General features: G+C 37.1%; 1 protein-coding gene across 1 annotated transcript; it reads left to right on the top strand.

The window, feature by feature from the left end:
* Positions 1–1,296: 1,296 nt before the first annotated feature.
* LOC311077267 (E3 ubiquitin-protein ligase Smurf1-like) lies at positions 1,297–9,008 on the top strand (the record flags this gene model as incomplete). Its single annotated transcript, XM_084139103.1, has 15 exons — positions 1,297–1,395; positions 1,846–1,926; positions 2,024–2,065; positions 2,163–2,243; positions 2,754–2,807; positions 3,073–3,153; positions 3,234–3,281; positions 4,187–4,309; positions 4,411–4,572; positions 5,672–5,814; positions 6,272–6,585; positions 7,044–7,222; positions 7,360–7,532; positions 7,781–7,995; positions 8,667–9,008. The coding sequence occupies 15 exons, from the start codon at positions 1,297–1,299 to the stop codon at positions 8,948–8,950; spliced, it is 2,079 nt and encodes a 692-aa protein (XP_083995229.1). The 3' UTR covers positions 8,951–9,008.
* Between the last annotated feature and the right edge of the window lie 4,610 nt (positions 9,009–13,618).

Below are 13,618 nucleotides of genomic sequence, written 5' to 3'. Positions count from 1 at the left end.
ATAGGAAAGCAAGAAATGATCCTCGTCCAGCTTTTAAAATTCGTGTGGCTTTGTTGCTTGACCACAGTATGGTGACATTTAATAGCAATTTTGGTAAATTAACCTCATTTGATATTCACAAAATATTTTATTGGTAAGACTGTGGGATGCTTTATTAACATCATTATCATTTTTCAGCCACAGAAATGAAAAGGATAGACATTCCTTGTGACATGCCTGAGGCAGACCTAAAAGATCTGCTCTGGAAGACGTTTCCTAGACTGAATTATAGAGACTTTGAGTTGTGTAGAGTTGACCGATTCAGACGTGTGTTGGCTCTTACTTCAAACACTTCATCCCCAGTGTCAGTTCGTAAAGAGCTGGGCCGGTCCGCTCTTTACATACGGCCAAAGGTAATTAGTTATCAAGCATGCTTTTTTATCCTACATCTGTGGTTTTACATGCATCATACAAGTATATATATATGAAGTACAATTACCCTTACAACAAGCAGATGTAAAACATTTGTTCATGTTTTTTACTTTATCAGTACACCCACTGGAACACTTAATTTCAAAACGTTAGTGTTAGCTAATTTACTTACAGAATGAGTTTATTTTCTGTATTGTATTCATATACATTTATTTTACAAGTATGATTTAATGACCATTTACTAGCATTAGTTTAAAGTTCCTGTGAACTGGAAGTTGCGTTTTTCTCCAGTGTTGTGACGTATTTCCCAGTGAAAGGGAATATTGAACAGAGGGCAGGGTTTACTTTAGCGCTCCTCCTCTCAGTCTCTCTGCTCATAGCAGACTAACGGTTTGAGGAGTGGTTTAGCGTTTTCTACCCAAGCCATCAAACTGACGTCATTAGAAAAGGAGCGCCATCCCAGACCGGAAGTAACTTTTCAGATGTTGATTAAAGATTACCATGGCAAACAAATTTATTCTGTGTATTAACTTGCACGAATGAATTGTTCACCACAAGACTAGTAATATGCTCTTACAAACTAAATAGGGTCGACTTTAATAAACAAGCAAGATTCTAAAGCACACCTTGCGATGAAACTAGTAAATATTTTAATTGTAATAAAATGTAATAAAATACACCAATAATGTCTACACATTCATCAGTATGAAATGTTGTGCTATAATGGCGACAGAAACTTTTATTTGTAAAAAACATGTTGTCTTTGTTAAATAGGAGCCCCTGGAATTGTCTGAGGACAGCGTCTCTTCAAATACATCAGTAAGCCATTTTTGTGCCTTAACGGATATCATGATGTGAGAGCAAATGCTTTCTTCTTTATGTTGGATGTATATTTCACTTCAGGTTGGTGACATTTCATCTGAGGGGTCTGAGGAAATAGAAAATCTGCAGGTGGATCCTGAGGAGGAGGAAGACATTATACCTGTAAGTTTTGTACATATGAAATGTGAATCAAATTACTTTGTCAATTTTGCAACTACATCATACTGAATGATTGTATATATCTTAAACCTAAAGCATTTAGATTAGGGACGTCAGATTGTCAGAGCCGGGATTAGAATTCATATCTCATCTCTCTAGTATGTTCCTGTTTAGTATCAACTATGTATTGCAGAAATCTCCAGTGGGAGGTTTTAGCAGTGCCATATCTTCCGTTTTGTATCTGCAATAAGGCTCTGTCCCAAAAACATAACTATGGTTTAAAATTGCCACTAGTCGCTGCTGAAGAAGTTACCTTCAAGAAATTCTTCTCACCAGAGGATCTGAAGCTTACCTGTTTTATTTATCAGAGAAATCTAATACATTGGCAAGCCACCCCAAAAAAATCCATCAATACAGTATTAACTATTTACTCTTTTGTGCACTTCACCTAAGGTTGTTGTCATTGCATCTGAGGAGGAGGAAGGACTAGAAAGTGTGCAGATGGATCCTGAGGAGGAGGAAGACATTTCCCCTGTACGTTTTATAAATATTAAACGTGATCCAAAGTATTATGAGAAATTTGCAACTACAGCATACAGTACTATTTACTCTTTTGTGCACTTCACCTAAGGTTGGTGACATTGCATCTGAGGAGGAGGAAGACATTTTCCCTGTAAGTTTTATAAATATTAAACGTGATCCAAAGTATTTTGAGAAATTTGCAACTACAGCATACAGTACTATTTACTCTTTTGTGCACTTCACCTAAGGTTGGTGACATTGCATCTGAGGAGGAGGAAGGACTAGAAAGTGTGCAGATGGATCCTGAGGAGGAGGAAGACATTTCCCCTGTACGTTTTATTATACATATTAAACTTGAACAAAAGTACTTTGTGAATTTTGCAACTACATCACAGTATTATACAGTAATAACTAATGATTTAACAGAAATGAATCAATCAAAAACTTGCTTTAGCTGGACAATAACTTTATTCTAGAGCTGCTGTAAAGCCTAAACAATCTCTGTTACTTTAATTAAGTTGGCTTGAGAGAGCCAACTTACTGAAATCCTATTTAAACTTATTATTATTATTCTAACTCCTCCTAGAGCTTTAACTCTTTTTTTTCTAGTTTCCTATTATCACTGTAAATCTGCTTTAAAACAATCTATATTGTTAAAAGTACTATATAAATGAAGGTGACTTGACTTATCGATTAACTATTCTCTTTTTGTACATCTCACCTAAGGTAGTTGAATTGTTGTGTCCCTGGCTTTACCACACCAAATTTTTCCTGACCTGTGTTTTTAATGGAGTCGTTACAGTTTTTTTATTTCTGTTTGTCTGCCTGTTCCTGTGAAGGTCATCAATGAAAGTGACATTTTGCTTCAAGGTCATCATGCTGGTGGTGAAACGGTAAGCATAGCATTGTAATCCTTAAGATAATCTTGCTAGCAATATGTATTTCACTTCACTTCAGTATATAACTATAATCTACAACTTAATTTATATACCTTTCTATGGATAGAATAGGTTGGTGGAGCACTAACCAGAACAAGTTATTCAATAACACACTGACAGTCAGTTTAAATATGTTATAGTGAAATTTTGTGCCTTTAAATGGTTGTCTGTTTGTTTGCCACCATGTTGGATTTGTACAAATTCTATAACTGTTTAACAGGAGAGTATAGAGGACAGGAGGCGACTCATTCAAGAGCAAGATTCAGCTTATGAAGAATCATTGCTCTTGGACCAACAGAAGGTCATTTCAGTTCCACAGAAACACAATAGAAGTTCCGGGGGCATAGTTATTTAACTACAGTAATGACATGTATTTTACAGCTGGAAAATGAGAGAAGAAGGGAAAGACTGGAGGAGAGACGACTACAGGCAAGTTCAGATAATCAACTGTGGTCCATGTTTGAGCAGCATTTCTTCTTCAGCATTCAAGTCGTTATGAAATAAAAATGTTCCCTAGTTACTTTGTTAGATCACATTACTAAGTCTTGTAGTGACCAATTAATCTGTGCAAGTTAATACATAGAGAAAAAAAAAATGTCTTTGTCGTGGTAGTCTTTAATTAAAATCAGAACATTTGCTTCCACTCTGGAATTGAATTCCTTCCCTGATGACATCAGTTTGAATATCCCTAACCAATCCTCTCGAACCGTCTGCTATGAGCGAGGGATGGAGAGTAGGTGGGGCAAAAATAAACCATTTCCTCTATTCAATATTCCATTTCAAATGGAAATATATCACAACACTGATTTGAAGTTGGTTGCAACTTCTGGTTCACAGGGATTTAAAATGGAGAGAAAAATATGGACAAAACCTAAAAGGATGCAGTCAGTGTAATTTCTTATGTTCTTCCTATTGTCGCGAGGCCACAAAAATGCCAAAGCCTAGAATGCGTTAATCTCTTCTTAATGGTGGTCCATCAAACAACACCGTATTATACCTCATATCTAAAAGTCATTGCTGTTCAAAATGAATAAAACTACTCAAAGAGACATAATGTTTGCTTTGCTGAATATAATTAATCACTGCTGTGATCAAGGCAATTATGACAGCAATAAATGGTCAATATCTCTAAATAAAATACCATGATAATTGAGGCTACAAATAAAAAGATGATGCTGTTTTGGCTGGAGTAGTGAACAGAGTGTCCATTTATTTGATTAATTGAAAATTATTTTCTAATGTGCCATCACATTAGAACAAGAAAGTAAGCTTAAATTTGTTTTGTATATAAAGAATTTCACTGAAGTAAATAATAAAGGCCTGTCGTTACACAGGTGATCAGTGAGAGGAGGGAACTAGTAGCAAGTTTCCCTTTGGAGTCTGGAATCACCTTCCAGTTCCATTACCCTGACGGCTCTCGAACACGGAGAGATTTTCAGCTGCAAAACAACATACAAGTAAGAAGAAAAGAAGACGTACCAGCCAGATATATATGCATCTTGTTGTGAGTTTTATGATTTACACAAGTTTTCAATTGTTTCTTGTCCCCCTTTCCTAGAATCTTATATGCTATGCAGGAGCTGTAGGGTCTGCCACTGAATTCCTCTGCCTGAGATCACATAATCCAGATTTGGCCATAACGGCCTCATCAACTGGTATTATTGCCGACTTCATCACCCAATCAACTACCTTTTTTGTTCAATGGGTTGGACCTGAAGAGGTAATTTCTACATTTGCTTCTTTTTGGACTGCAAACTGTGATTATTTAAAGGGGTGATGAACTGAGAAATAAAATTTTCCTTCAGCTTTTGACATTTAATATGTCATCATACTATAAGAATATCCTATAAATTTGAGAACTGAAAACATTCCTTGTTAGTCCAATAAAAGTTTTTATTGACACCAGGCACAGCAAACGACAGGTTTTTCACAGCGGGGATCTAGGAGGTCAAAGCAAGGGTATCAAACACCATCTCCGCAGAAGATCAACGCCTACTTCAACACGGCTGGTTTAGCCCCGCCCACTGATTCCAGCATTACATGAAACTCATAATAATATGCAAAACTGTTATCCAATCATAGCAGTGGGCGTTTACTTCCAAGTCTTCAATGCGGCACGCCCATAAAAGCGTTTCAGGAGCTAGGCTCAAAACTAGGGTAGAAAATAGCCTATTACTTGTTCATTTTGGTGTTTTTGAATGTAAAAACCAAGCGAACATCATAAGTTGACCTCAGACAACAATATAAAAAAATGAAAAAAGCCAGTTCATGACCCCTTTAACATTAACTTTAAAATAGCCAACACCCACAACTTTAATCTCCTTTAACTAATAAATGTTGTAATTGATTTAGACATGTCGAAGTCTTTTAGGAATGCCTTTGTAAACTTTTATAATTTGCATTGTAGACATAAAAGAGAGAATACTTTGAGATAAAGAATACAAGATGAGCACAAGCTCTATTAGAATTGATTTTAATTACATGGCCTGACAACATTAAAAAAACAGATTAAACATGCACTGTTCATAATGTTCAAAGATGGTTCAACATCTGTTTAGCACAAAAGGGTAATACATATATTAGTCTGTCTGCCTTTTTTTTTAGTTTTTTTCCAAACGTGAAAATGTGTTATTCAAGAAAGCACAAAATGGTGACTTTATTACATTATCACTTTAAATAATGATGCTGCAATAGTGAATAATAGTGAAAAACAGGGATCCATTCAGTTCTCTCTACACAGCTCAATCACTTTTTCTATCACACACAGTTTTAAACTACCGCTTCAGAGTAAGCCAATGCTTTCATTTTGCTTTAAACAGGAGTCTTATGACAATGTAATGCCTGCTGGTGTCATCTCAGCTGCAGTTCCTCCTGCCTCAGCAGTTTCCTCTGTACTTTATCCAGCCTCCACAGCTAACAATTTTTCGTCTGCATCCACCAGCACAACAGACACGGATACTAGGTAACATTTTTATTTTTTTATTATTAACATAACCATATTGTATGCCCTCTCTCTACTTATTGTATATATTTATTAGTAGTGCCAATTTTTACTTATGCATTCTTTTCCACTGTATAGTGCTTTATGAAGCCAAAACCTTGAGTGTGTGTAGAAGTTTATGGCTATATCTCTGGCCTGATGCAAATTTAAATGTGCATAGCTGTCAAACTTTTTACAAATATAAAAGCGCCTGAGTGTGATTTACGTATTTAAGATGCTGATAATATGGCTATATCACCAGACAGGGATGGCTTCCCCCAAAATGCAGTATTTTTATTGTACATTTTTCGAATAACAAACCTCTTTTAATTAGAACACTTGCATTGCCTTTCCCAACAACATGCCGTAAGTTAATTAGTATGTATTAGCATATGTATGCCAGCTTGGATATCATTGCTGTGATTATTTTGTTTTCCAGTCATGACTTGAGGGGATTGTTGTTAGATCTACAATCAGCGGCTGAACTGTCTGAGCCTGGACCCACGTCCAATTGTGTAAATGTGGTAAGGTCCAATGTTCTGGAAAGTGCCATGAGGACCTTCAGGAGGCGGGCCTTTAATCCATTAAAACGGTTGGACGTGGTGTTTGTTGACACTTGTGGAAGTGGGGAGGGCTCAGTCGATAATGGTGGACCTAACCGCGAGTTTATGAGGCTCCTAATGAAAGCAGTCCTGGCGTCACAGTACTTTGTGGGGCCCCAGAACTGCAAGAGCCTTGCTCTTGATTCTCTTGGTAGGTACATCTGTTGTGTAATAAATAAGTATAATTTTTTAGTATATAGTATATTTTATATATATATATATATATATATATATATATATATATATATATATATATATATATATATATATAAGTATAATACACAATCACGACAAATGTGATTGTCACACTCCACAATTACATGTACAGGCAATTGCCAGTCCATATATACACTTCTGCATGCTGGCAATTGCCTGTACATGTAATTGTGGAGTGCACTGCATAATAAATTGCTGGGTAAAAAAAGAGTTTTCATGTAAAATGCTTTGCCTTTTACCACATGTAATTCAGACTTACTAGTATAGGACATAATTTAAATAAATCTTGGGGGACAATTCAGATATTTCAAAGCTTAAGTTAGTTACCACAAACTCTAAAACCCTTAATTGCAAGAGAGAAAAAATAAAGTCTTTTCATGCCAATTGTTCTAGGCTTGTCCAGGGGAACTTACAAAGTCTTGGGTATGATGTTCTCTGTCTGCCTTGTCCATGGTGGGGTGGGACCCCGTGTGCTATCCAAACGGCTGTATGCACAACTGTCAGGGCTCCCTGCTCCCCCAGTGGACATAACAGAAGTGGATGACAGAGAGCTGCATGATCAACTGGACAAGGTAATTTACAAATCTGTCTTTGGTCTTGTTGATGTAAAAGAGTATTGTTTTTTATTGCCATTAACAGTTCACATTGACATAAACAAAAAGACTATAATCTTAAGAGAACCTCTTATTCGACCAACTTCAACTTTTAGATCCAAAGGGCAGAGACCGTAGAAGAGGCCCGCACAGCCATGGTGGAGGCATCAAACAGCCTCCACATGCTTGGTGCATTGGGTAGGGTTTCGACTCTACAAGAGAGGGATGACCTGGTCCAGGCAGCCCTAAATTATTATGTGGAGGGACGGATGGAGATGCCCCTTAAACAGTAAGATGAACTGCTTGATCACTCATACATTATGAATATATGTATTGACAGATGAAAATTAAAGGAAAAATAATAAACACTCACTGTAGGGGTTTCAGATATTTCCCTTAATTTGTTACTTGTATGTAAATTTGTCTTGCATGCCAAATATTGACATAACTCTTCTGTTGATTTTACAATTACTTTTTACATGTGTTATATAACCCTACATGTTTGCATCTGAGAACATATGTACTTCTTATTGAAAGATTGAAAGAAGGACTGGAGACGTTAGGGGTCCTAAATGCCTTAGAGGGGCACTCATCAATTCTGGAGGAGCTGTTTTGTGGTGGAGCACCCACCTTGTCGGCTGCCACTTTACTGGACCTCTTCAAAATTGAGTACTCTCAAAGAGGAAGCAGTAGGAGGGCTTTGGAGGAGGTCGCAATTGGCTACTGGCGGGACTGGGTAATTCAAGTTGAAGGTGAGTTCATATAATTATAAATTTGCTATATTATCTTGTTATTGAATATATTTGCAAGTTGTGCTATAGGAATGTGACTAAGTGTAAATATGAATATGAATAATGCATTCTACAGAGCAAATTATATAAAATGTAATTGCAGTGAACGGGAAAGACATTGAAATACTTTATTTTTTTTATTTTTATTTTTTCTCATATTTTACCTATCATGTAGGCGCTCTGTAGAATGCTTAATTGTCTTTTCTGAACATGGTATTTGAGCTTCAGGCTTCTACTATTAAGTCAGTGAACTTGTATTAAGGATTGCTCTAACACCTTTTAATTGAAAGTATCTATTGATACAAATCCAACTATAACGGGAAACCGGACTCTGAGACAGGGTCATTCATTGCAGAGAGTGAAGATGACAGCAAGCAGGCATGTAATGCATGTATTGTTATGGAGATGTTTGTAGATTCTACAAGCATGTACATGTATATGCTAACTTGGTATTTGTCAATGGATTGTACTAGATGACATGTTTAATTGTCTATATGGTCAAATGTGTAAATGTGTCAAATGTCAGGTTACAACTGTAGTTGTTAATGAGTAAAATGTTTGGCAATCTGTTTTTTTGGTTTGTTTTTTAAGATTGTTTCTTTGGTTTGAAGATTGTTCTTTGATTGTTTCAGATGGAGATGCAGCAGTGGAGGTAGAAGGTGGAGGGACCCTTGATATCACCCTGGAAGATGTGCTTGTGTTTGCTTCTGGGGCATCTGCCATACCTGCATTTGGATTTCAAGAGAATCCTGCCATTACTTTTCTTCATGAGGAACTGAATGGCAAACGGCGGATGTTCCCAGAAGCAAACACTTGTGCCATCATCTTGAAGTTGCCCATTGGGCATACATATGAAGACTTTTGTCATTTTATGACAACTGGAATCATTCAGTCACCAGTATTTGGGGTAGCCTAAAACTTGGGGTAACTCCTGCATGGCTGTTCACTCCCCAGCTGTCCTGTTGTTGTTGTTGTTGTTGTTGTTGTTGTTGTTGTTGTTGTTTTTACATTGTTTATACTATGTATTGTGTATTGTTTGCTTGTGTTAAAGTAATAATCATATAAATATTACTTTGTATGCCCTAAACCTTGACTGTCTTTTATTCTTTATACCTTATTTATTTTAGTATGACATGATAAAAATAATTCATTACATTTATATAGCGCTTTTCTAGGAACTCAAATTGCTTTTACATATGGAAGGGGGGGAATCACCTCCACCACCAATGTGCAGGTCATTGGTTTTTAATGACCACAGAGAGTCAGGACCTCAGTTTAACGTCTCATCCGAAGGACGGTGCTCTTTGACACTATAGTGTCCCCGTCACTACACTGGGGCATTAGGACCCACACAGACCACAGGGTGAGCGCCCCCTACTGGCCTCACTAACACCTCTTCCAGCAGTGACCTAGTTTTCCCAGGAGTCTCTCATCCAGGTACTAACCAGACTCAACCCTGCTGAGCTTCAGTGGGCAACCAGTCTTAGGCTACAGGGTGATATGGCTGCTTTTGGATATTGGATAATATTGGTTAATCATATAAGTAATATAAACATGATTATGCCATAGCATTTAGTCAGTTTTATACAATATAACTGCAGTGTTGACTACTAATTTGACTTTTAATTGATGTCAATCTGCTCTTACAAGAATTCCAGTGATGACAATACAGATTGTGCAAATGGAGCAATATGGAATGAAAAACATGTACTTCAATAACTGCAAAATTGTTAAGAAAATGCTTTTTACTGTTATTCTTATTTATGTAACAAACTTTATTTCCCATGATTTAAAGATTTAGTGTTGCATTTATGATTATTGTGTGTGCTTAAGAGCAGGGTAAAGGTATGGGTATCTCGTGTATCAATAAGTAGACTGGAATAGGACCAGCATGCAGGCAATACCACAGAATAAATCAGTCATACTCTGACCATTTAAGTCTATTATTCTGTTATTAAAAGATGCTACAAATGACATTACAAACGCTTCGTTTTGACATAAAAATAAATTAAAAAAATCATTCAGTCATACATTTCACTCATTAATTATCTTGTGTTAGTGGAATATAACTTTTCCAAAGACGCAGAACCCCCATACAATACAAATCTGTAAGACATTTAAAGCACTGAAAATATTTTAGAAAAGCAAATGTATACTATATCGAACATTGCTCCTTTATGAAATTGTTAATGCACTGAGCCCTTAATGTACAGGAATAAATGACCCAAAACTTACTGAAACTTCCTTACAAATAGATCAAGGAGTGGACATGGCTAATGAGCAGATAAGTGTCCCTCTGCTGCCACCTACTGACTTTAGTGGTCATTTACTGTCATTTTTGTTTTAACTGTTTGTTTTTCCTGCAGGTGAAAACAAGATGCATCCGTTTAAGCCTGTTACAGTTTATTTATCAGGGCTCTTAACATAGTAGTAAAAAATGTGCAGTATGACTAGGCTCAATTTAATAGAGTGCTAGGCTTTATATTTAGTGTAGCTCTATTAAATAGTATTTATGTTAAACGATTTTAAATTGAATGATTGATAATTTATTTTAGTTTAAAATCCAATAAGTTTCTGAATGGTTAATTAAAACTAAATGCAGCATCTATGAATGAACTTGAGGCATGCAGACCGGCTGCTGCAGGGCTTTAACAAATCTTAAACAAACAAATAATGATATGACCCACTTTTTCTGAATTTTACTAGCCCATTTTATTTGTCTCTCATAAGATCGTATATACATGACAATAGACTTGTATATCATTGGGATACCAAATGTATGTACTTAACAGACATTCAGCATTATAGAAATAAATAAATCCAATGTAGTTCTAAGTAAACTGCCAAAATAAGATTATCTAGAATGTCTATAACAGTAAAAGTATGAGAAAATAAGGAAAATTAGGCGGGCAGACGTTAAGACGTGCAGACGTACAGACGGGCAGACGGGCAGACGTACAGACGTTAAGACGTACAGACGTAATCCACACGTTAAATTCTAACGTGACGCCGCCGTCACGTCTGTAAAGATCAACAGCTACACGTTATTGACGTGTCTACGTGACGTGATATTTGCGTGTACGTCTCCATATAAAACAAATGGAGACGTACACGCACGTATACACGTGTGTTATCTGTCGTGCTTGTCAGTCTCGTCGCCGAACGGAACATTTCGAGCGCCATAAGGGGCTGTGTGTGTGTGTGTGTGTGCGTGCGTGCGTGCGTGAGCATGTGAGAGACGCATGAGTGACAGAGAGACGGAGAGAGCAGGGAAAGGAAATGCAGCTGAACGAATACGCTGCGTGTTTTAAATAGCGTTAAAAAAATGAAAGACCTTGACAAAGACGAAAACTAAGGACATTTACTCTATAATTTTATTTTATTTTAGTTAGTTTGGCCAAACACACATTACAGTTTTAGTTAGTTATCGTTGAGGGAGGGTTGCAGATGCTAACTTGCCACTTGGACTTCTTTTCCCTTGGACTTCTTTTCCCTTGTTCCAGATAGCTTCATCCTGTTATGTTGTTGAAATCTGTTAACTATTGGTGCAATTGTAGATATAGTTGAAGATTTATGGTTTTGTTTAGAATTTAAGATTTTCTTTTAAAGGGACTGTGTGTAGGAATTTCTCCCATCTAGTGGTGAAATTGTATTTTGCATTCAAACATATAATGCTCTCTAGCGCCTCACTTTTTCAAATGCGCGTTGCATCTACGGTAGCCCTTATGTACCAAAAAGCTATGACAGGATGTCTTATAATAGCACTTCGAGTTTTTCTTTGGGTGAACAGGTTTGTTATTTAAAACAAACTGAAACAACGAAAAAAATTACTGACTGTGAAAAACATTAACTATTAAATCTGATTTTAAAATCTGGTTTTAACAGAAAAGAATTTTATTTGAGAATTGCAGTGATAATTCATTCTCTCTCTTCCAGCGCGTGCGCGCCTTTCTCTCTCTCTCTCTTGCTCTGCATCTCGCGCACGCACCTCTCTGTGTCTCTCTCTCTCTCTTGCTCTGCGTCTCGCGCGCACCTCTCTCTCTCTCTCTCTCTCTCTCTCTCTCTCTCTCTCTCTCTGCGTCTCGCGCGCGCACCTCTCAAATTCAAATGAGCTTTATTGGCATGACTTGTACAGTATTGCCAAAGCATTGGCCATTACATAAATGGACATTACATACACAAATAATCAATACATTCAATAAATCAATCAGTAAACAAATGTATGAATACATTTATATAAACCTCTCTCTCTCTCTCTCTCTCTCTCTCTCTCTCTCTCTCTGCGTCTCGCGCGTGCACCTGTCTCTGTTTCTCTCTCTCGCTCGCTCGCTCTGCGTCTCGCATGGCAGAGAGGAGCAGCATTTTAATTCAGTTAAACACAGATATTATGTTGCTTCTCTAATTTTACATGCAAGTATAGCCGAAATCATTTGTCTTAATGGGTCGCGTTTCAGTCACTATTTCATATTAATTCCGTTGTTTTTTCTCCCTTTCCCCCCGTGATTTTGTCTATATCGCGAATATAAGACGATCCCCCATTTTTCAGCCTATTTTTAGGACAAAAACCTTGTCTAATATTCGGGTATATACGGTAATAAAGTACACAACCAAGCAATGAAAAAAAAAAGCTTGTAATTAAGACCGTAACATTGACTTACCTGTCCAGAAGAAAGCAGGCAACTTCAGCGTAGCTATCCCGACATTAACCCTTGTTTTTGTAATCTCCGGTCACGTTTCCTTTTACGGTCTATTTTGGACTTTTTCGACGACGAGGACTTCTTATCCTGTGACTCAGCATATGTATGAATGAACGGTGTATAAATAACCGTACAGTGCAGCCTTTTAAACTTGCCGCGGCAGTGACAAGCGCCTCTCTCTGCTCCTCCACTTCTGCTGGCTTCAGTCACGTGACGCTGGCTCTGAACGAAAATGCGTTGTGGAAACGCGTTGGCCTAGTACTTTTTGTCCCTCTCTCCTATTATAGTTTTTCAAGATGGCGGAACTACATGGAAGCCTCCGTGGACTTACCCGTCCCATGTATATAAAGATAATAAATTCTTCGTTTACGAGGATTAGTCTTATCATTGGCATAGGTATTTGTACTCCATTGAGGGCATATTTATGAATAAAAATATTGATTTTAGATAATAAAATACCTAAAAAGCTACACATAGTCCCTTTAAGGAAACTTGTAGGGAGGTGGGTGCCATTTTTTTTGAATCTGCTTTTCTCCTGGTTATGGGTAGTTAGGGAGAAAGGGAACTTTATTTGTTATTTATTTACTTTTTGTTTTAATGTTTAGGTAAGTTATGGTTAAAACTGAGTTAGAAACCTTTTTGTTTGTTTTGTTGGCCTTTGCCCCCTCCTGAAGTTTTGTTTCCTTTTATCTTTATTCTTTTGATTCAATAAATACTTTTTCTAAGCTCACTAGTTTTGGATGTGTGTTACTGGGACTAGAGACAAGAAGTACCTGTGCTCTCTCTCTCCAAAACTTTGTTACTGCTATGCCTAGGCCCCCTAGACTTAAAATAAAAGGGCTAGCACGTAACGGAGTGCAGTTCATTATTAGTTCATGCTAAGTAAT

This window comes from Abramis brama (genome assembly GCF_963993115.1).
Source record: "Abramis brama genome assembly, contig: SCAFFOLD_149, whole genome shotgun sequence".
In the NCBI taxonomy this organism is placed as follows: Eukaryota; Metazoa; Chordata; class Actinopteri; order Cypriniformes; family Leuciscidae; genus Abramis; species Abramis brama.
The sequence above is the reverse complement of the archived record's forward strand: the minus strand, read 5'-3'. Positions and strand labels throughout refer to the sequence as shown.